Source organism: Pundamilia nyererei, unplaced genomic scaffold (genome assembly GCF_000239375.1).
Source record: "Pundamilia nyererei isolate P.nyererei 1_Seehausen unplaced genomic scaffold, PunNye1.0 scaffold00058, whole genome shotgun sequence".
Lineage (NCBI taxonomy): Eukaryota > Metazoa > Chordata > Actinopteri > Cichliformes > Cichlidae > Pundamilia > Pundamilia nyererei.
The window spans coordinates 2,691,189-2,714,852 of record NW_005187459.1 but is presented as its reverse complement, the minus strand read 5'-3'; the positions used below and the strand labels follow the sequence as shown (position 1 = coordinate 2,714,852).

At 39.9% G+C, this 23,664-nt stretch overlaps 1 protein-coding gene across 1 annotated transcript in view; it reads left to right on the top strand.

The window, feature by feature from the left end:
* adgb (androglobin) overlaps positions 1-20,645 on the top strand; it is a 37,378-nt gene extending 16,733 nt beyond the window's left edge. The window contains exons 13-35 of the mRNA XM_013911184.1: positions 705-747; positions 1,653-1,767; positions 1,875-1,938; positions 2,072-2,167; positions 2,573-2,684; positions 2,887-3,025; positions 4,750-4,864; positions 5,703-5,870; positions 6,795-6,924; positions 7,296-7,430; positions 9,281-9,374; positions 10,037-10,168; positions 10,330-10,483; positions 10,667-10,854; positions 10,959-11,125; positions 11,979-12,106; positions 13,484-13,595; positions 15,569-15,702; positions 16,444-16,599; positions 16,742-16,820; positions 16,907-17,009; positions 19,686-19,869; positions 20,007-20,645. Of these exons, the coding sequence (XP_013766638.1) occupies positions 705-747; positions 1,653-1,767; positions 1,875-1,938; positions 2,072-2,167; positions 2,573-2,684; positions 2,887-3,025; positions 4,750-4,864; positions 5,703-5,870; positions 6,795-6,924; positions 7,296-7,430; positions 9,281-9,374; positions 10,037-10,168; positions 10,330-10,483; positions 10,667-10,854; positions 10,959-11,125; positions 11,979-12,106; positions 13,484-13,595; positions 15,569-15,702; positions 16,444-16,599; positions 16,742-16,820; positions 16,907-17,009; positions 19,686-19,869; positions 20,007-20,213 (2,955 nt within the window). The 3' untranslated portion in view covers positions 20,214-20,645. The remainder of the gene's footprint in view (positions 1-704; positions 748-1,652; positions 1,768-1,874; positions 1,939-2,071; positions 2,168-2,572; positions 2,685-2,886; positions 3,026-4,749; positions 4,865-5,702; positions 5,871-6,794; positions 6,925-7,295; positions 7,431-9,280; positions 9,375-10,036; positions 10,169-10,329; positions 10,484-10,666; positions 10,855-10,958; positions 11,126-11,978; positions 12,107-13,483; positions 13,596-15,568; positions 15,703-16,443; positions 16,600-16,741; positions 16,821-16,906; positions 17,010-19,685; positions 19,870-20,006) is intronic.
* Positions 20,646-23,664: the final 3,019 nt, after the last annotated feature.

Sequence of the window (23,664 nt, the reverse complement as noted above, 5' to 3'; positions counted from 1 at the left end):
TATGCGGTGACTCACATACAGAGACACACACACTCACTCTGACTCATCAGAGAGTCTTGGCAGGGGTTGCTTTGAAGTTACACGACATGAAGATATATAATTCTTCTTCGGAGCTGAGTAAACTGTTGGACGTTCACCAGAATTTTCCCAGAGGGGAGCATTGTTTGAAATACATTTTTAAAAAAAATTATTTTAAGGAGGTGGGGAGGCTGGAGGAAAGTTGGAGCCAGCTGATATTGGTGTACTAATTCTTGCACTTCTCTTTGATAGCTCTAATGCTCTTTTAAAGACCGCAGCATCTTCCTTCTTGCTCACACCAAACATAATGCTACTTGAAGCATATGATAATAACTAATTAGCTATGTTTCTTTATTGTGCTGGCCAGATAAGCATGAAATCAGGACTGTTTAGTAAATCCCCTCTCAGAGAAGCAACACACTAAACAACATTATAACTCCTCATCTGTCACTGACAGTCGGGGTAAATTAGAGCTGGTATTCCCTGTTGGTGTTTTTAGCAGGGGGAGGGGCAGACCCTGTCACATTAAACCGTGTCTCAGTGTTGGGTGAGAATGGCCCAACACCACAGCTGGCATGGAATCACTAGAGGGTGGAGGCGTATCTCTGCCAGTGCTACTCTGTCAGCAACACACAGTTCATGCCTCTCTCACTTTCTCTTTTTTCACTCTCTCGTTGTCCCTTTAGGTTACTGCAGAGGACAAGAAGAACAGTGATGACATCTCCAATGGTAAAAGCTGTTCCTTTGCAACACCAGGCCCCTAATGCGAGCTGTCTTTGAATCCCAACATAAGATGGCTTTACCCGAGGTCAAATATTAGACTGCCACAAATAACAAATGCCCCTTATTTTCAGTTTTTTCTGGGTTTTTTATGCAGTTGACATATGTTATGGAGGTCTTCATTACTGTTTGACTCGAACGGCATCCGTGCATCATAGTCCCAATTAATGTAATTAGACGTATTTTTATCTCTTGCCTCCAATCCAACCATCGTCCTCTCCGTGCTTGTAGCGGTTGGTCGAGACGTTTTGAAAAAGATAGGACTGAAATTATGCTTTGTGACAACCGGCCAATTCCCTGCCTCCTCTCTGCCCCCGTTTAGTTGCTTAGTAACACCTGCAGTTTGAGTTAACGGACCACCATTGCTCAACAGCAGAGACGGTGGCCCTCGCCACCTCAGCTTTCTGATCAGACTCTCGCTTTAAGTAGAGCTCGGGGGCAGACTGTTTGTATGTGTATGGGTGTGCATGTGTGTGTTTTTTGGGGATGTGTGCATATGTCTATGAGATGCATTGAGATAGTGGGAGTCGGTGAGTGGGAGTGAGGATGTGCATGTGCGCTTACACTGTGCCATTATGTGGGAGTTTGGCCAATTCGGCTCGCTGTGTTTAAGATAATGATTTGAGTCTAGGATAACTTGCTATGAGTCACAAAAGGAAAAGCGTTTAGTTACTGAATTTTGACAAAGAGGATATCAAGAATTTTACCCAGTGGCTCCACTTTCAGCTAGGTGTCTATATTCTACATGCGTACTACGTTATACCAAATGACTAACACAAGAAAATGCATGTATATAAATGTATTATTACTCAGGAACGGTGCCACCTTATGTTCAATTTAAACTTTATTTGCAGATAGGCCCCAAACTGAAATCAAAGAGCCTGTAACTGAGGAATCCTACTATGCGACTAACAAGCCAGTCCTACAGAAGACCTGGGTTGACCTGGAGGACTTTGATAAATGCTTTCAGTGAGACACATATACATACATGCAGAAATAGGTTCTGATTAATATCATAATCGCTCATGCTAAAAAATAAAATAAAGTAAGCGGGGTTATTTGTATTCTAATTTCAGGACTCTCTTGGTGTTTCATAAGCCACAGACTTACCAGCATCATATTCAGAAATCACATTTTAAGGTACAGACTGTGCAAGTTCTATCTACGGGACTAAACTTTGGTTTTATTTTCCCACATAACTGAATGTGCTTTGACATACAATTAGTAATTGTACGGGACATATTGTGATTAACTAAGCTGGTTTTATCTGCAGAATACTGTCCTCTCCAAAACAACAGTAGCCGTCAAATGCAGTGGATCATCCACACAGACACTTAGCTCCGGATCCCTTGCTGTAGCAAGCCCTGAAGTAAGCATGTAAACAACAGCAACACTCCAATATGCATACTAAGAATTGTCTCGACTTGTTATTCTGAAATTCATACTTTCTGACCCTTTTGGTCTCTGTCAGTCTTCCCCTCTCTTTGTCTCCTGCTTTGCCTTTCTCAGCAGCTGCTTTTTCTGACATTACTTAAGTCTTTGTCTCTGTATCTCTCATTTAGGTGCCAACTATGAAGCCTCCACCTGTTTTTTGTTTTTACTTCTGTTTATTTGAATCCCCCACTGCAACCATGCTCCCTTCTCTTCTCTGAATTTTCCTTCAACTGCTCCTCCACTAAGCCACCGTTCTATTAGTTTATCTTCCATGTCTCCCGACGGCTTTCTGCTCTTTCTCTCTTCCACTTGTCCTTCTCCGTGTTTGTGTTTCTTCCAGCAGTGTCCAGAGGTGAGAGGCACTTATTACCTGTGTGTGGACAGCCTGCAACCTTCCCAGATCCTCATCAGCTTCTCTTCTCTTCTTCTCTGGGGACATGCAGCTGAGGAGAGTAAGGGCTTATCAGTGCACAGACACAGACACACATACATGGAAACACAAACACTAACTTTCCTCGCAGGTACAAACCGTGCATCAAAGACATATTTAATCTACATTTTGGGTTATTTTTATTTTTATTTTGTGAAACCACTGTAATTTTGTTCCCTGCAGAGTGCCACCAGTGCATTTATTTTTTTACTCCACTTTCACAGAACAGGAAATGTCAGCAGCACGTAGGTCTGCAGTTCTCATCGCCGTGCCACACTCTTGGACAAGTCTGCAGTCTCAGCTGCCAGTTCTCTCCATCAAGACCACCTCCACAAAGGCAGCTGTGTTAAACTTGCCCTCGGGGTAGGACAGCACTGATTTATATTAAGAACTGTAGAGTATTTTGATCAAAATGATAGTCTTAGATTAAATTTGCAGCAATGCCTTTGTAGTATCATCGTACTGTACTTATTATGCTCCATTGTTTCTTTTGCCTAGGATTTTGGTGATGCTATGATTTCCTAATAACACATTACACTCAACACACAATACTAAGTAAAAGCATTACAATTGTATCCATTCTAATCTCATCCTTATGTAGCTTTAAACCTTATCTTCTGACTTCATTGTCAAGTTATGTATTGAAACAAAAAATCAGCTGTTTTAGCATTTCTTAACACTTCAATTCTCCTCCTTCACATTTACTCTCATAATCCTAAATTACCCTAAGCGGTATGTAATTGTCATCACGGGAACTTGTTCTAATAATGGTGAATTTTTCCTTTTTTGTACAGCACCTGTGAGATCTTTTGACAAAGAAAAGAAAATGTTCATGTTTCACACTTGTTGGGATTTATACAGCTGAGCAAAGATCTGTTCTGCATAGCTGTAGAGTATCATGCAGAGGGTACCTTGCGGAGGATATCTTGCCTACCTCAGATGCTCTGAAAAGCAGTAAAAAGCATCTGTCCTAGTCTCTATTATTGGGTGTGACTTGGCCTAGAAGCAGAGGGCCTAGTTTCTGGGGTCAGGTGCAGGTATGGAGGAGTGCAATTACCACTGAGCCATAATCACACACATAGCACTCAACTAACCATGCCCATAAACCTCATAGTATTAGCTCTCCAAGACATAATATCTGATCTTGCTTCTGGGCAGCAATCATTTTAAAGCTCTCTTTGTATGCCCATTTTCATATGTTAAACTTTATGGTCTCGCCATTCACATGATGATCTGTGCTAATCTGTTAATGTTAAAGAGGTTTTTTTCCATTATAATCTTGTTTTTAAGTCTCTTTTGTCTCAGTTTCTGTTTTAGTTTCTTCTCACTGTCTTCTCTCCCATACGCCTTATCTTCTTTTGTCTCGCTCGCATTTATTTCCCTTTTGAATGTTTCCACAGTACTAGCCCAGCTCTGCCTCAGTGCTCATCCATCTAGTTAGGGCTGTAATGGCTAAATTATGTAAAGCTAATGGGGCCAAGAAAGTGGAGCTCCACTCTCTCATGCCTGACCAGGCCTTGTGAACTCAGTTTGGTATTTGGTGGAGAGGACATTAGGCTACTGCACATCTGACTGTCTGACCTAGTCAGTATTATTTGACAGGAACATAGCTCCTCTAATGCAAAAAAAAGAAAAGGGATTTCTCTTTGATTTTGTAGCTTCTGTTGACAACTACATGAATTACAGGACCCACGTTTTTGCACCAGACCATCACATTGTAACTAGTTAATCAGTGCTATTCACGTTCTCTGTCAGTAGCTTTAATTGTTAAATACAGCAAAATGTAAATAAAAACAAAATGCAGAAGCACATTTTTTTTTTTAAATGTGGTTGTAGGACAAAAATAGTTGGTGATTCTACACAAATAGTTTGATTTTCTTTTGATTTCTTTATCCTAGATAGTTTTATAGTTGAATCTAAGAAGGAAACGTCACTCTGTGGTTGAACTAATGGCAACACGTCAGGCCCGGTGTGGACAGACTGAAGGTCACAAGCCAAATAGGCTGGAAACCACAGGTTTTAGGAAAGTGCAATGAATGAGTGATTGCTTTCAGAATGCAATTTTTTTTTTGTGCTCTCCCCATCAGGCGGCATGTGCTGTGCATCCACATAAATACAGCATTGGGTTACCATGTCCACCTCTGCAGCAAGACACCATTTATCTTTGGAGAAGAAGAAACCATCATGCCACACCTTACAAAGGTGCCTTTATTTATGACAATGATGGCAATTCCATTGTAGTAAATGGGTGGCTTTCTGAGCGGTGGCGCTCCTTTCAGAATATTATCCTGCAGCCGTATTCTGCCATATGCTGCTACTAAATAGATACACATTCACATTTCTGATATAAGATTTGACATGTAAATGGCTTTCTTTCTTTCTTTCTTTTTCATCTCCAGGAAAATTTTCACAAAAATAGAAGTGATCGCTTTGATGATACAGTATATGTAAATAGAAAGGGTCAAAGGGGCGCATACTGACTAAGAAATATAAGGGGTGGTTAAACACATGAAGAAACTAGCCCTCATGGTGTTCAATTTAAGCACATCTGTCATGATATTTTGTGGTGAAATCACTGGAACAGAATAAAATAAAGGGAAACTAAGGAGAATATGTTCTTTTTATCCTACCTCATGACATTTTTTTTTTTTTTTTAAAGCAGAGCTTTTTGGAACATAGTGACAAAGAGGATAACATTGCCCTTGTTGCAATCTCCTCACTGTGGCATTTTGAAACTGGGCTTACTCCAGCTTCAATTTAAAAAATCACATCATGTTAGTGACTCTGCTCTCACACATTTTCTCTTACCTTTGTATAGCTGAATGTATATTTTTCATCTTTCCTTTGTCGATTGTGTAGCCTTAGCCCATCACTGTTTATGTGCATATAGCAAATGTTCTATAAGCAATTCTGATTTGATCACCATGGAAGTGCACCAGATTGTAGCATGATACACTGTCCTTGTTTACTTTCTGTCTGTGTAAACTCCCAACACTAAATAAAACTGAGATGCCTCCCAACTGTTCTTCTCTTTTAATAGGAAAGTGCCCATTTCACTGAGCAGGCCTCTTCCATCTTTAGGGCCCTGTCCAGATTGGTGGCTTCTTTTAGTGATAAGCAGCAGCAGCCAGCACTAAGAAAGGGTCTGGAAGAAACTCACTGTCCCAGAAACATCAGCACCACCCAGGAAAAATGGGAGCACTGCAAGGTAGTTTGCTCATAGGTACACACAGATTCTATGTAGAGTGCATAGCTCAGCATCCTTTATACCTTTGGCAAGTCATTGACAGTTGACAGCTGCTAAATCTATATGTTGAAAAATTCGTTTTACAGTTGTTAGGCCATGTCTTTAATTTAGATTAGATAAATTACATTGATTTATGACTTTGAATGACCAGAAACTTAATTTATTATTGAACAAATATGTTTGGCTGTTATAGAAAATTAGTGTTGCTTAATTGACATTGATTTACAATAGCTCTGAGGAATAATCATTTCTGACTGGTCAGAATTTCTGAATTGCCTCAATGGAGTCCATATTTATGCGACTGTGGTGTCTTTTACTTGGAACCGAATGCATTTTTCACAAGCCTTACAAAGATACCAATGGAAGAAAAGGTTTTCATTTAAAGAATTTAGGTAGTGGTAATGACTGATGTGGGGTCTAACAACCCTCCTACACATGAAAGGCTATTGGTCATAGGAGCTATGGATTCACATAGTTACAATTTTGCAAAATGTGCAACCACAACAAAATGACCGTACATCCTCTTTAATTTGGTCATTGCTGCTGTCTTTCCTCCTTGGCCTTGTGTTACACACACCCAAATGGTCACATTTGCTGATGATCAATTAATTAAGTCTATTTGATTAGCAGGTCCTGGCTGCTACCTACCCTCCTAATTCAAATGGAAGCAGTAAAGGTGTACTTGGTTTTTCACACACTCCTATATTTTGAATAAATGACACATTGTAATATGCCATATATTGGTGTTCATCTCAGGTTGTATTTAGGTGATTTTAAGACCTGCTCAGGCTTGCTTGCTTGTTATGTCCTGGTATGTAAAACCTTAGAATTGACAGAAGGTGTGTTTTCTTTTTACCATGACTGCATGTGTTCTGGTGTTTGTAGGTGTTTAACTTGGCAGTTTACCACATGCTGCGTGAGGCTCTGGGGAGGAAGCTGAAAGCAGATGAGCAGTTTGCTATACAAGCTCTCACTGCTGACCCTTCACTGTTCCCTGAAGAATACCCCCCTATATGTAGGTGCCACTTATTTGTTTGGAGATATTGTATGCTATCATGTTATATACATAACATTAGAAGCTCATAGATGTAATCAGTTGTGCTAAGCTTATAAAAGTCTGTATACCTAAATATATATACTAAATATATATACATATATGTATATATATATTTATATATGTGTACTAAACTCAGTAGCTTTAAACACTTTAGGGCACTGACTCATCCTAAGTAATTGTTCACATTAGAAATATCATAAGATTGCAACTACACATTAAATCAAAAGAATATTAATAAATGTGTCTTTGTTTACATGCAGTGTCGCTCTTTTCATTAATTCATATTCACCCACAATTTGCTGTTTTATGCCCTCATTCTGCTTGTTAAGTAAATGCAGATTTGGAGCCCCCAGAAATGTGGAGAGACAGGGAGCCAACAGACAGAGAGGTCAAGGCAGTGACCGTTCTGCAGGCTGGATTCAGAGGGCACTTAGTGCGCGAGATCCTTGATGCCTCAAAACCTGGTAAACAACTGAATGTACACGCGCACACACAGAGAATATAATATTTCAAGGAAAGTGGTGTGATTCAAAGCTCATCTTTCAAATCAATAATAAAAAATACTGGCTTTTGAGTAGACAGCGCCAGTGAATACTTTATTTTCTGTGCTCTGTGAAGGAGAAGAGAGACACGGCAACTACAGCAATTTAAGTAAAAATAGAAAATGTGCAAAAAGACCCACAAAAACACAGGATGGCCTGTTTTTCATTCCTAGATTGTCATTTATTATCCAAAAAACCCCTCACACACAAAACACCTGTTAGTTCTGCATTCACTGTATAATTTAGCCTGCTGGCATACATCGAGCTCCTGAGCAGCAACGCAAATATGTATTGATGAGACTGCCACTCTTACTAATAAATCCTGACCGATGGAGGCTAACCACATCGGGATACACAGACGAGAGGAAACATGCGCATCATATACATGTGCAAACAGCGTTCCTGCATCACTGACTGATGTTCATTAGTGACATCAACAGAAAGATAGGGAAGAGAAGACGGGGAAGCAGTGGACACTTTCTAGGAAAAATGAGAGATTACATAGAGACAGTGTTGTGCAGCTATTCCAGTCTGGCTTTGGAATAATATACTGTTTTAGTATCAGTGTTGCTTTTGAACAGTTTTCTGGTAAATTAGAAATTTCCCTCAGTTTTAGTGAAAATATTTGGATGTGTTTTTAGAGATAATGTAACAGTAATCGTCTTAATGTGAAGGTCCATCACTGTTTGTTGATTCCCAAGGAATCGCTGAAGGCGATGTACTGCACAGCCATCCTCTGTTTATTGCTGTGCCTTCTCCAGGCAACAACACATGACACTGTGACCCCTCTGAGTAACTTGTACATATGGGGGTATGGACAGTTTCATTAGTGTGGGGTTTGCCTAAAGCAGCACTGTAATACACCAGAAATGAGAGAGTGCCTAATTTCCCATGGCTTGAAAATGTAGCTTGAGCATCTCAGACATCTAAAATACCCACATCATTAGAGTCAGTCTGCCGGCATCTCGAAATTATTATGCTGGTGGTCGTGTGACATTAGTATGAGCACATGTACATGCACACACTGAACAGCTTGACTTTTTTATGAAATTGGCCTAACATAGTTAAGTTCTTTCAAATCAAAGCACAAAGTGCAGCCTTTAGAGTTCCACTCAGAGTGATACTGACTGTCTAACAGCACTTTGAAAAACCATTCACTCAAAACATGCCACAATGTCCACATTGCCCAGGATAGTACTTGTTAATGACATGGTCCCCTTCAAGCACCTCAGTAGTTCCCCGGTATTTATGCGCACTGTTTTTGCTTTATTTTCTTCCACTCTATTAGCTCCATTTGTAAATCTCATTTGCCAGTCTTATATTATGCTGGTCAGTTTGAAGTGCCACTTAGAAAAGAGAGCTGAGGGCAAGGATGTGTGGCGGGAAAAACTGGGGATACCTTTTGCCACATGTGAACATGTGAAAAAAAAAATACAGCATTAAACAATCTCTTCTGAGCATTTCTGTGCACACGCACACATTTACTGATACATGCATACTTGCAAGTATGCAGGATTTCTTGTCAAAAATTGCGTTCTGTCAGAGGGCTTACCTCTCAGGTGAGATGAGTGTGAAAATTAAGTGTCAAGGTGAGAATAATCTTCTCCTATCAGCCTATCGCTGGATGAAGTAAAAATGCACTTTGCAATATCTGCTTCCCACTCTGAACTAGGTCAACTTCAATGATTTTTTCATGCGTTTGACAGCAACATGGGTTTTTCTTTCATCTTTAATGGAGGCTACTTTTCTGTGCGTGTGCTCATGTCGTTCAGGAACGAAGGAGAACCTCAATGCGTCCAAGATCCTTTCATCCGTGTGGTCGACAATTGAATGTGATGCACATGCACATGCAGCTTTCTTGCTGAGGTAAATGAACAACTGAGGTCTATCAAAGTGTATGACAAAGGTGACTAAGTAATAAAAATGTACTGACTGTGTGCGCTTACATGGTGAGTCTAGCAATCGTAGTGGGTTTTTTTGTCAACACAAATATTTGAAAGTATATGAAAGCGCTGCAAATGCGTTCCAGTGCCAATGCTGTGTATATTGCATGGCATGCGTTTAGCCTCTCTGTTGCACTGCATGTCCAGAATCTGCTCCCTCTCCTGGTTGTGGCAGCCTGTGGGGGACATGCAGGGAGCATTTTCCACATTGTGTTCCATCTTTTCCCAGTGGTACCATCTGCTGTTTATACTCTCCCCGTTCCAATCAGCTACCAGCGTCTGCCGAATGACCTGCTGCCTGGGGATGCATGTGTGTGTGCATGAGCAATAAAAGCTCTGTCAATGTGTGTACGGCGGATGAAGAGGTGGTTTTCTTAGCTGACATAAATAATCACTTAAGTCAAAGATCACACTGAAAAGCAAAGTGCATCCTGGTTCTTTCTTATGAAAGAGGCATAGATTGTTTTCTGGGACTTTGTAATGAATACTTAAATTAACTACTTAAATTAAAACTGTATTCATGACATAGTTTTTGCTTAAGCTGAAATTTCTAAATGTGCTCTGAACTTTCTGTTTCTTGCACAGGCATATCATCAACAATTCTAAGAGGAAAGCGGACCTCTACCCATGTCTACGAGATGAATCGACTAAAATCGCCTTTGCTGATTACACTGTCTCTCTTCCAGACACAGCCAACTCATGGGTCTTGGTCTTTAGGTCAGAGAACATTGTAAACTCAGTGAAAGAGAATTCCTAGGCTGTCTTGGAAAACCCTGGTGGAAATGCATGATGTCCTCTTATAACCTTGCTACCTAGCCGTGCTAGATATATTATATATATTGATATATTATCGGCTTGATCTTTTTACTGGTTCACAGAGAGATTTTCCTGGTTTCTGAGGAGGTGCTGGTGATACCAAAGGTCTACTCTCCAATCCCTAATTGTCTCCTGCACGTCATAAATAATGACACAGGAGAGGAGGTAAACACGGTCTTCAACAGAGTAGCACCCCATGTCTATCAACCCAATAAGGTGTGTGGATATAACATGAATTTTTTGCGTGGTGCTTTTTTTGAACTTTTTTAGTATTATATATAGAAAAATCCTTTTAAAACTCTTTATTATAGTATTTGGTATTGATATTTTCTTTCCAATATACCTCCCTTCTAAAATAAAATTATAATTTTATGATGAACTTTCTATCCCCTGGCCCAGCTTGGTTATACCTTTGTAGCGGAAGCTATCACACCTGAATTACCCCCTTCTGGTGCAAAGTGGAGGATGTGCTTGATCGGCTCAAAGGAACCACTTCCAAAGCTGTCCCGCGACACCCCAGTTAGTGAATTCTCAGTAGAGGAATTCCGGGATTATTACATTCCAAATAACAAAAATCTCATTTGTTGGTAAGAGAATTATATGGCATACAGTGTTGTTTTTTAATGTTAATAAAATGGAAAAAGCAGGGATGCTCTGAGAATTTAATGCTATAATGTGAAATGTTTTATAGTTACAGAGTACATGTAACAACAGACACTGTAGCAACCGTTCAGCTTCAGACTTCCCACCCAGATGTATTGATACGTCTATCCATTCTGGACCATGAGAAACAAGTAGCTGGCAAAACCGGGAAGGGCCATGTGGTGATTCCTGTTTTTTTCTTCCTGGTGAACAAAGGTGAGGTGTCATTGGGTGCAGTAACCAAAGCTTGTGATGATCTGTGTTTCATAATTTAACACTCGACATATGAAACCAATTTAACTGTCTCACAGTTTTACTGTTTCTTTCAGTAAATTTTTGTGACCGTAGTTGTTCAGTAGTTCTTGAAATTCCACCTTGCAGTTTTAATTGGTGAGAGGGCTACTGCAGTCTGCCAACAGCAAACCTAAATCTTTATTCTGCTTACAGTAACATTTGTAGTGTAGTGTAAGACAATCACACACAAGACACGTCAAATTTATGAGGAAGGTGGTATGCTACTAATGTTAAAACGGATTCAGCAGTCAACACTGCTAATATTAGGGTTTGGGGGGTTTTAAACATATGCTGCACTTAAAAAAAAAGAGGATTATCTTTCCTCCTACTCTTTTATTTCGTTTTTCTTTTCATCTTCTAGCTGTCCAACAATCCACAGCTGGCCAGCAATTTCTACAAAATCCTTCGTAAAAGAGTTCCATGTTCCTCCCGACCTCTTGAGTAATTTTTTCTTTTTGCAGAAAACATTTTAAATGTGGCACTTTTTGTTCTCTCATATGCTGAGAGAAAGCTCTGCTGTTGTATGCTCGTTTTAAAACCAAATTGTACACAAAACCGCCCTTGAACCACTTCGGAAAGCACGAGCAAGCGTTCTTAATATGCTGGAACTCTACCTGTTATTCAGAGTTAATTTTAAATGTTAAAATAATAGGAGAAGAGCTTTAGAATTTTGCACTTATTTGGACCAGATGCTAGAGTGTTTATAAAATGTTTCCTAGTATATTCATTATTCTTGTCTTTTATCAGCGTTAATAGATTTCTCTTTCTGTTACAGACACCGAAGAAAATAAACAGGAGCAGTCTCCTTCGGAGAACACTCTCCAGCAAAACGAAGGGGAAGACAGCGCAGTTAAAAAATCTATCTCCTCATCTGACCAGTACCAGCCTCCCACAGAGACTATGGTATCACTGACAACTGTCTGCGTGGTATCTGCTATTGCTCAAACACTTAACTATTCTCACTTTCATGGGCATCTCACTTTCCCTCTCTGTCTCTCTCACCCACGTGCTTGCTGCCTGTTGATATCATTTTTTTCTGCCAGATTACGCCTGTAAGCACACACACACACACACACACACACACGCAAATTTAGTCTCACCCACACTCACATTCTCAGAGACACAATTTGACAAGAAGAGGAGAGCAGCAGAAACTGGAGGGGTGTTGTTTTTTTTACTGTCTGACTTATCAGTGCTTGTCAGGGAGCCATGATTTGTGCATGATTTATGACTCACTGTAATGTCTGAAGACCCCCCATCTAACACACCTGTTGTCTTAGTTTAAGGGTTGCAAAAGCATATGTTATGCTCTGTAGGTGTGTATCATCACATATTCACATGCACACGCATACAGTGGAAAATGAAAAATAGTTATTGTCATTCATTATTATTATTATTATTCATTCTTTTCTGTGGTGATTTTTTTTACAGTGATGCATCTGGTGAATAATAATCGCTTTTCCTCAGCAAATACTCACAAATACACACAGCAAATTTTTACAAATACACACAGTTAATGCCGCAGTTAAAGCAGTGAATTAAGGCTACAAAAACATGTATTTTTACAGACCTGTTAAGACGTTCGCTTCGGATACGCCATGTGTGTTTTTAAATCTTTTTTTGGGAACACAGTGAGTCAGTAGCACTAAGACAGATAATGTCGGATGACACTGATAGCAGCTATTGATTAGAGCTTAGAGCAGATAAAGACTTAAAGCAGAGGGTGAGTAAATAGGGTGGCGTTGTTTGCCGCAGGGACTCACAACACACACAATGATGCATCGTAATGGTGGAGTAATTGTAAAGACTTGTGTAGGGTGAGTTGGGGGGGGGGACTCAAAGATATATGTAAGCGAATGGGAAAAAAATTAAATATATGCCACTTTTATTTTTTGTAGTGCTTTTTCTGTTTCTTTATACGCTTGATTTACTTCTTGGAATTTTGTCTGAATTCTGTCCTTTCTGTTAAGTGTGATGGGCGTGGGTGTTACGTGAGATAACCTTGGCTAACCAGCCCTCTGCCTTCACTTAGTTTTTGTGGTGAACATGCACTTTAATTGTTTACCACAGCAGAAAAAGTGGGTTCTAGGTCTTTTTTGTCTCCCTGTGTCATGAACACTGATGCAGATGTTTATAGTATATTGTCAGGTTGTGTTGGCTTTAGTTCATAGTTTTGATTCCTGCATAAATCATGTCGTATATGCCTTTTTTTGTATGTGTGTAATGCGTTATATTGTACTCTGATGCAGGTGTTTTACATTGTTCATCCATGTTTCACAGGTTCACAAGTACGTGGTGCAGGCAGAGGTGCTTTATAAGACTTGGAATCTGAGTGAATCCCAGTTGGCTTTTGCTTGTTCAGTCAAAGACTTGGAGAACAATGAGACAAGAGGTACATACTCAAGGCATTTACTATTACCACATCAGTTTCCAAGGGGGCAGCCAGGAAAGAAACCCTGTTTGCATCTTTTTCCTGGAAAACATACACATATGATTGGATTGTTCACTATAGTGCCATGAATCTTCTCACAGATAGGACTGTAATGGGCCATAAAGCAGTTCATTTTTATTATTCCATCAAAACATTGTCAGCATTTAAGCACTTGGTTCTGAATGGATTTTCTACTAAGCCCTTAATGTTTGTTTTCGCACAGTTTATTTTGTGTTCAGTCTGAAATGTGAGTGATACTCAGTAGGCAGTGTCAGGGGCCAAGCCAGGCACAGTTTATTCTTTGCTTCCACTTGCCATGGGCCTGTAATCACAACTGTAATGAAAGCCAAATGAATGCAGCTGCTTTTGCAGATCACAGAGTGTGATTTCTTGTGCCCAGTGGTCGCTGGCTGTGGCAGTAATCCTGTCCTCTGCCACCAGCTCTTGGTTCTCTGCCTTTAATCATGCTATACAAATTGGATCAATTGAAAAATCACGTCTTTGAAATTGGTTGAAGCTTCTTAAAAAAAATAAAAAATTGAAGGGGATAAAATAATCGCAGCATCTGTCGATGCTGATTTGAACGGGTTGCTGCATGGGGAGAGCGTGCATGAATGCCTGGAGAGGAAAGCAAGCTTGCTATCACCGAATTTCTGTTGTGTTTTCACCAGAGCTGATGCCAAGGTTCCCCGTACTTAACCATTCAGTTATTCCATTTGCATGATATGAAATCTACAGGTGACATGTGTGTTTGGGTGTGTGTGCGTGTCAGTGTGTAAAATGAACACTGTCATTTGAGACTGCCATAAATAGACAGTGTTTTTCTGTCTTTTTAAATGTCGTTTTTCCTGCATGTTAAGATTTTTTTGCCAGTTTATGCTCACATTAGCCCACATATCTATCTATATGCCAGTGTCCATACAAAACCGTCTATGTTTTCCCTAAGCTTATGAAAATGGGTCAGTGGGATGTCAAATGAAGCAGGCTCTTGCCCCCTGGTGTCCTGGGAAATATCTCAGCAGGAAAGTGAATTAATTTCATCCAGTTTAACTCCGTCTCAGTGGTGAGCCTCTGCCCTTGATCATGCTCCCTGCATGCTACATGGATACGCACGCACTACATGGCACGCCAAGCCTCGAAACCTCTTTAACAAGCTGTTTAACAATCTGTAGTTAACACAAAAACTGCACTGCTTATGTTTTTGAATGCATGCACATTTTCACATATTTGCCTAAAGTCCTACTGTTGGAGGAGTCAGCCTCAGTTCTTTGCACCGTTACCATGAGAACACACAACAGTCTTTTCTTACAATTTCTTCAAGCATGTCCAACTTAAATCAGTTTTCAGAATCCTTTTGGGATAAATTCCAACAGCACAGATTGATATTTACATCCAGTTTTAGCATTGATTTTTTATTTTTTTTTATGTCTTGCGATAGGAGTAAGTCATTGAGTATTCACCAAAGCTCTTCAGGCAGAATGGCAGGGTGTCAGCTAAATGATGGATTATTACGCCTTTATATCAGAGAAGTGAGACTCATAGTTAATACTTCATCTAAGCTGGGGATTGAATCTGACTCAGTTTTTAAAGTGCAACAGTGCCATCTAGCATACGTTCAGCCGCACAGCATCTTCGCTGTTTGTGTGGCAGTCCCCATCTTTAATTGTTTAAGTAGAATGTGAATATCCGATACTGTTGAATGTCTATAGACATGGCATGCATTCAAAACTGAAGCATTCTAACATTTCACATTAGAAATTTTTTTTAAAAATCTAAAATTTTAGCATTTCCCAATAAGGACATTAAATAACTTAAATCTAGATCTAATGTAAAGTGAACACCGTAGTTAAAGTATTTATGAAGCTAAATGCACAGCAGATTTTCTGAAGACAACAGAAAATGTTAATGTTCTTAATCTCTGCTTCATAATGCAGTAAATAAGCTTGAGGATGTAAAGCGCTCATCTACCACTAGCACACCAAATCGTGACGGCCTCAAGTCTGATGCAACCAAAACCCAGCGCAAAACCAAAGGAGACAAGGGGAAGCCAGCTGTCGCTAATGAAACGGTAATGTATTACAACAGTATGGTACAGGAAAGACAAAACACCGCAACTCTGCAAGTCTGTCAACTGCACATAAGGAGTAGAAATATAAAAGCGCTTATAGAAAGGTATATGCATGCATTCACATGTATATACCCGTGTTTATACAGTCACCCACTCAGATTGAAGGCCATGTTTACCTAAATGTATTTTTCACAGCGACTTTTAAGTTAAGAGAAGGTGCTAAGATATGTCACAGAGGTCTTGTTGTAGCTTGAGGAGTACAGGATGGAGGCATTTGTTTTGACAGTGTAGTTCACGTCTCTCCAAAGATGTTCATCCAGCTATGAAATGCTAGGCAATGCATATCAGGGTGAACCAAATCTCTGGCCTGCCTGTATACAGGATGTCTGAAACACATTCACCATGCATGATAACATAATCTGCATGGTGAGTGTGAATAATAGTCTCAGATAAGAACTTGGTTCATCAGTCAGAACCACTCAATAAACCTATGATCCACATAATAGCAGCATTTTGATCAAAGCTGTGCCACACATTAAAGTCACACATTAAGCACGGTGACATTTAAACGTTTTTCTAATACTGACCTCCTTCGTTTTTCATTTAAAATTTGATGGTAAGTGCAACTTTAATGGAGAAAAGACACTAAGCGATCTCCAAATAAACTAAAAGTTATCTGTTGTGTAAAACAAAGGCAAAAAAACTAAGTTCTTTGCACTCTGTGTGCAAATGTCTGTGCAGAGCCTTGACCTAACTAAACCAAACTGGATGCTACGTGTTGTCACGGACAACAGCAAAGCAAAAGGCATCGACGTTAAGAGAGACACAGAAAGAATAGACCAGATTAAAACCATTAAAAAAGCATGGGAAATGGCCGAGCCGGGACGCTCTGCCAAGGTAACCCTTTTAATTTAATATATTCTGTCTTCTTTTGGAATATATAATGTACTCTAATTTATTTATTTTTATGTATTTATTTAAGTGGGCTACACTAAAACATACGCTTCAGACAGAATGATTTACCATGTCTTGCTTTTAGGCTTTTCAGTCTCGTCTCCATTTTCTTAAACAAGTGCAGCAAAAAGAGTGTGGTGATGCTGCTACAGAGGAAAACAATGGTATGAATCTTTAAAAATGGAAACATATTTATGTGAACTCATATGGTTTATAGTAATGTGAGCTTGTCCTATTGGTACTTCTATAGATGCTTCAAGACCTGGTCAAGACATCTCTCAGAGTGCATCCAATCAGAAGTTGACTGACACCCCCTGCTCCTTTCCTCACATGGACTACAGTCACTTTACCAGGTTCTCCATTGCTATACTTTTCCGTCTCTGTCCCTTTTCACTCTTTCACTATCTATTTGATTGTTCAGCTTGTCCCAACATGCAAGCTTAGACGATATAGATGGGAAATGACACACAGCCAACAAAGAAAGTTACATCGTCTCATTGTATTTTAAAACAGATGCTTGCATTTTCCTCCCCCTGTTGAGGTCCTGTGGCTAATATGCAGGATGCAGTCTAGTTACCTAATGTAGATTTGTGGACCTGAATTAAAAGCTGGAAGGCTTCATGGCATTAGGGCATATTTGTGTGTGTTTCTGTGTGTGTTGGTGAATATGTTGGTGTTCTTGTTCTCAGGAACAGATTGGTTCATACAATATCTGCAGAACATTATTAGTAATTTCCTGTCTTTATGACCTTTGCTCTCATTGGTCCAGTGTGAACAGCAGTGTTACATTGTATACTTGACAGGGCCTGAAAGGGCAATGCAAGGACTTCAAGCTACAGCAGTGTGTGTAATGTATGGAGATAAGGTGGATGCTATTTAGTACGGCTACTGGCATAATGTTTTTTAAGCTGTACCTTTCATTTTTAAGAATGTAATGAAATTATTTACATAATAAGCATTATATTATTTTGCTGTTTATTTCTTCTTTATCCTTTTAAACTCTCCCTTCTCTGTCTGGGTTTATTCTGGGTACTTGGACTTCCCCCCATAGACCAAAGACATGCATCTCAGGTTAACTGGTGATTCTAAATTCTATCCCACAGCCCTAAATAGGATAAATAGTTAGGAATATGGATGAATTGATAGCTTTGCACTTAATCATTCATATTCTAGTGTTTGATAGTAACTTGATTTGAGTGGGTACTCTGAACATCAGGGTGATTAGTACATGACACAGCAAAAACAGTAAGTAGTTTATTGTTTTGAAATCTCTAAACATTTGGATTTACAGGCTGTTCATGCATTAAAAATATACACAAATGTAACATTTGTGAGCCTGCCATTCCTCCTCTTATATAGCTGACTTCAGTTTCTAACAGCACAGCTAAATGTGCCTCAGCCCTCAGAATGACAATACAGCAGCTCCACTACTGACATCAGTTACTGAAGGACTGACAGTAACAGTCACCGAGTGTTTTTACTGCAGCTACCTTTTTGTTGTTGTTTATATTTTAGGTTCTGATTTCTATATTTTGAGGCTGGGATTATTGTGTGGGTTAATCTTTGGTTATTACTCTGGTTTCCTTTAAAGGCTAGTTAGCATATTTTTCCTCCTTATATTCTGTGTTATTTAACCTTCCCTGTGTCCTTAACTTAGAATTTCAAGTTCTTCGTTATCTTCAGGGGTTTTATGTTTGGTTGATTTGTGCTTTTTGTGCCTTGTTCTTGTTCTTGTTGCATTTGAGTTCTAGTTACTGTTTATGGAGTCTGTTTGTGTTTAGTGACTCTTAGTTATTTCCCGTTTTACTTTTCCCCCAACCTCATTGTCTTGATTGTGTACAACTGTGTCTAGCTTTCCTCAGCTGTCTTTCCTTGCCTGCTCTCCCCATGTGTATAAATAATTCTGTCTTCGTGTTAACTTCCCCGTGTGTTTTCTTTCTGTGATCTGCTGGGCTAATTTAGAGTTTGGGTTTCTAGTTTTCATTGTTAGTTTGAACTGTGAAACAAAGGCTTACCTTCTGTTTTATCCCTCTGCCTCCAGAGTATACATTTGGGTCCTTTAACCTGCAATTCATGACGATTACCAAGAGATTAATTTTTAAATATCTTTGATATCAATGCACATCTAGGATTACAAGCAACTATGAGTTTGCTGCCCATCTATGTGTACCCATCGTAAACAACTATTTGCACTTAATTTTGAGCATCAATAGGGAAAGGGCTTTTTGGTTTTCGTATAAGTCGCTTAGCAATTGACCAATCACATTTCACTTAACCTTGGTTGCATATAGATACATACTGTACAGTGTAAACTGATCGAGTATAGTTAGGAATCAGTTTCACCATAATCCCCCCCAAATTCCACGTTGAGCACCAAAGGTTAAGTCAACAGACTAGCCAATTTGGTCTATGTCCTGTGTGTGACTGTATTGTCAGAGTAAGAGTTTTAAAGGGAAGAATCTCCCTCCACAGTCCCCCCTGGGTTTCCCATTACTCTCCCTGACACCATCTCTTGTTCCCTCCCTCCATCTCTCCCTCTGTCCATCCCTCTCCAGGATAAATGAGATGATATTTGGGTCTTTTAATTAGAGAGCTATTTCAGGGACACTATGAGCTCGTTACTCCAATGAGATGTGCCCCTCTCCCATCACCTCTCCATCCTCTCCTGCTGTGAGCGTGCGCATGTGCGTGCCAACACGTGTGTCCAGCTAATGGTGGCTCTCGACACTGGCCTGCAATATGAGCAGAGAAAGAGATGTGTTAAGTTTATTAAAGGGTGTCAGGCACATCAAGATTCACACTTGTGTACACACAGGCGTGTCTATATCCTCAGTTTCCCTCTCCAAAAATTTGTTTAACACCTGATCCTGACACAGTAGCTACAGTGCATGTAATGACACTGTGCTATAGTACAAAGTACTTGAACATATCTTCAGATTTCTATTCATTCTCATTAGATGGGTATACATTCATGTGACAGAAAAATGCTGTGCACACCGTATACATTTAGTTCTTGTGCATACATGTAGACACCAAAAGGATTCTCCAGTGGTGATGGACTCATACATAGAAGAGGCCCAGCAGAGGGAGCGCACTGAAAAGATCCAGACTTACCGGTTGGTCCGAGAGCATGTGTTGGAGTGCAGAAAACAGGAGGCGTTCAAAAGGAAGGAGCTAATGAAATGTCAGCTGGAGATGTATCAAAACATGCAGGTAAGGGACAGAGAGGGAGAAGAATGTAATGAAACAGAAAGAAATGAGCCACTGTGGCTATCAAAGTTAAAAGGAGTCAGCTGCCTTTCCCTCTAATTCTTTAACTACTTTCTCGCTGCCATTTCTCTTGTCTCCAGGCAGCCTTTGAGCAGCGCTGTAAGAACTTTCACAATACGTGCGAAGCATTTAATAGCCGTCATCGAGCAAGCATCAAAAAGGAACAAGAAGAGAAGGAGGCTCTGGAGGAGGCCCAGTCTGCAGCTCTGGAAAAACAAGCAGCCTTCACCTCTGCTTCCGCACAGCCACCCAACAAGCAAGACAAGAAAGCTGGCAAGAAGAAATGATAGTCTTTAGCACCAACATCCAGTCTCAATTCTCCTCAGTAGACATCTCAGAAGTAGTCACACTGAATTATCGTCATTGTGTCCCAGCATTGTTTACGTGCGCCTTACGAAACAACATCAGATGGGAAGTTTATTTGTTCACGATTCAGTGCGTTCGCCTTTTCACTACACCTTTAACTTTGAAACGACTAGTTGCTCTAACTATAGTGTTTATTAAATGTTCTAGTTTGATAGTAGTTTAACAAAGATGTTCACACAATTATAATATTTAGATCATATCCCATGAGATATTTAATGTGTTCTTTATCTATACTGTTCATTAATAGCTATGAAAGCAGGATTTGTAGTTTTTATTCATTTGAATCTAAAGTGAATGTTCACTGTCCATGTTTTCTCTTTGCTCTACACAAGAATAAAACACGTTTCAAATTCTCTTGCTGAAACTGTAAAAATATTGCTGAGCTAACCTTAAAACTGAATTGGAGGTCTGAAGGATTTTTTTTTTATGGCAAAGCTAGTTTTTAGTTTAAGTTAAGATAAGATAACTCTTTATTGTCATTGCACAGTCATACATACAACGACACAATACGACACATCACAATGCAACACAAACAACACAACACAGTAACTTAACTTAGACTCAAGGACAGCTTTTACAAGCCTTATTCTTCATTTTTTTATTACTGTTTGTCTGGGACCTCAGCAGCCTGAACCTCCTGCCAGACGGCAGCAGCTTAAACACCTGGTGTCCTGGGTGTGTACAGTCCTGTAGGATGCTGCGTGCCCTCTTGAGACAGCGAGTGCTGTACAGGTCCTTCAGGTCCATTTTTCTGAGGATTCTCAGAAAGTGGAGACGCTGTTGGGCCTTTTTTAAAACTGCAGAGATTTTAGAGCTCCATTGGAGGTCTGTGTCTATGTGCACACCCAGAAACTTGAAACTGGACACCCTTTCCACACACTCCCCGTTGATGCTGACAGGCTGCAGCTCGGACTTCCTCCTTCTGAAGTCGACTACCAGTTCTTTTGTCTTGGTGGTATTGAGGTCCAGGTTGTTGTCCACACACCAATCTGACAGCCTGTGAACTTCAGCTCTGTACGCCGTCCCATCTCCCCCAGAGATGAGCCCCACCACAGTGGTATCATCTGCAAACTTAATGACTGCGTTGTCTGGGTGGGTTCTAACACAGTCATGTGTGTACAGTGTGTACAGTAGGGGACTCAGTACACAGCCTTGTGGAGAGCTGGTGTTAAGGCTGAGGGCCGAGCTAAGATGAGGCCCCACTCTAACTCTCTGTACACGGTCTGAGAGGAAGTCTCTGATCCAGGCGGCAGGTGGTAAGAAGGAAGTCCGATTTCCTGCAGTTTAACTATTAGTCTATCCGGGAGTATCGTATTGATATCGTATGAATTAAAAATTAGAAAAACTTGAAGGTCACATTGAGGATTCTTTTTGAGTGATAGTTTCTGTATTTAACTTAATTTTGAATTTAAATAAAAAACTATTTAACCACTTAATATGTCAAACATAATATGTCAAACATAATATGTCAAACAAACAAGCTTGCAAGGATCTTCCTTTTGCCTCCTTTGGCTTCACGGAGAAGCCAGTCTCACTTGCAATGTATGGCTGGGACCTTCTGGTGCCCAATATCTTTGATTATATTCCCCCAATCTTTGGTTTTCTTGAAGGTCACTATATTGACCGTACGACTCGATGCATAGTGGGTACAGTCAACCTCCCACAAGCTGAGTGGTACTGATTGATCGCTTGATTGATATATTCTTGCTGATACAGTCACATTGTGCAAGACAAAGCCAAGCACATAACAAAATGTAACACAGGTAGGTGGCAGATCTTTACTGCCACATGGCAACGATTGATTAACATCAAAGCTAAGTGAATGCACAGACTCAGAATGCTGCTGGTGTTTTGTTTTGCTTTTCTGTGGTCAAATATATCTAATATGGTAAAGTGCCCTTTATCTTAGTTTAGTATTTAGCATGCATGTAGTTCTGTGTACCTCAGAGTCGGCTGATCAGCTGAAAAATGAGAAGTTAAATTGGAAATGAAAAGGAAGAGGGTGCCATCTAGTGGACATTAATAAATTCTCATTACCATGCCTGCACTGTGCTGTCTCAAGATTGACGATAATAAATAGTTCAATTTTTTAGCTGCTGCATGGAGGAAATTATCATTATGCTGCGCGTGTATATGTGCACATTCTAGACTGCGTGCATGTTTGTGGACCAGATACCAGGAGGAGAAGAATTATATGTGCCTGCTTGTGTAGTATGTGTGTCCTGCAGCAATTTGCTCCTCTTCTGAGGCTTTTGTACTTTGCTGCTGAAAACCTATAGCATAAAATTCCTCTTTGCAAAAAATGAGTCCCTGTTATGGAGCTAAATTAGGCACATTCAGCATACGCATAACACTTTAGTTGAATTCATTTGTGTGTGTAGTCAAACATGCATACAGACTACAAATCTATCTAATATTCCACAAATATGCCTTGAGCACAGTGTTATTGCCATGCTATTTTATGTGTACAACTCATGCCGTGTTTTGTGTGTCTGTTCACTCTGTCAGGGTTCATTTAACCAATGACTGTTTCTACTCTTGCAACAGCATGACAAAGCTAATCCTGAAAGCCTCAATACTGGAACAGAACATTCCCTCTTGCACTGTTGCACCATTCTCACTTGCCCGATTCATTTTTTCCCTTCTAAAGCATTAGCTGTTATTTGACAGTTTCCATACATCTAAAGCCGACCTCGTTCTCCCTGCAGGGTGCTTGTGATACAGTGGTTGTCTGTCAGTGTATGTGTGTTGTATTATTCTGTTGTTAGAGAGATCAGCCATGACTCTAATTGACAGTGACGTGTGTGTATTAACAGAGAGGTGGTTTGTTAATTGGCAGCTGGTGGTTTGATGCAAATGTGTTGTGAGCAACAGGGGAACTCTAAAGTAACCTTGAAACCAAGGGGACAGACAGCCACTGTATATGAGTCTGTGCGTGTGCGTGTGCGTGTGTGTGTATGAGAGAGGGAGAGAGAGAATGGGTGTGTGACTTCCACAAGTAATAAGAAAATATTTGATTCTTAAATGGACCCATATTGAGTGGTGATGAAATGAACTAAATACACATTCCCGAGTGATGTGGAGGTGGTGGTATTTAATTCACTTTACATTTCAGAGGTAATAATTCAAGAATACCTTAATCAATTTCTTTGCTGTTGTTTTATGAATGACAAAAAGGGCATTTTGCACTTGCAGGATATCCTGTCTTTACTTGGTTGCCCTCTCGCTCTCTCTTTTTTTTTCCTTTAGAAGAAAAATCTTTACCAAACTTATTATTTCTAGTGACCATAGCCCACAATGGAAAAACTACTAATCTGTTTTTATCAACATCTTGTAGAGTAGTAAATCCAATTCAGAGTCTTCAAATGACAA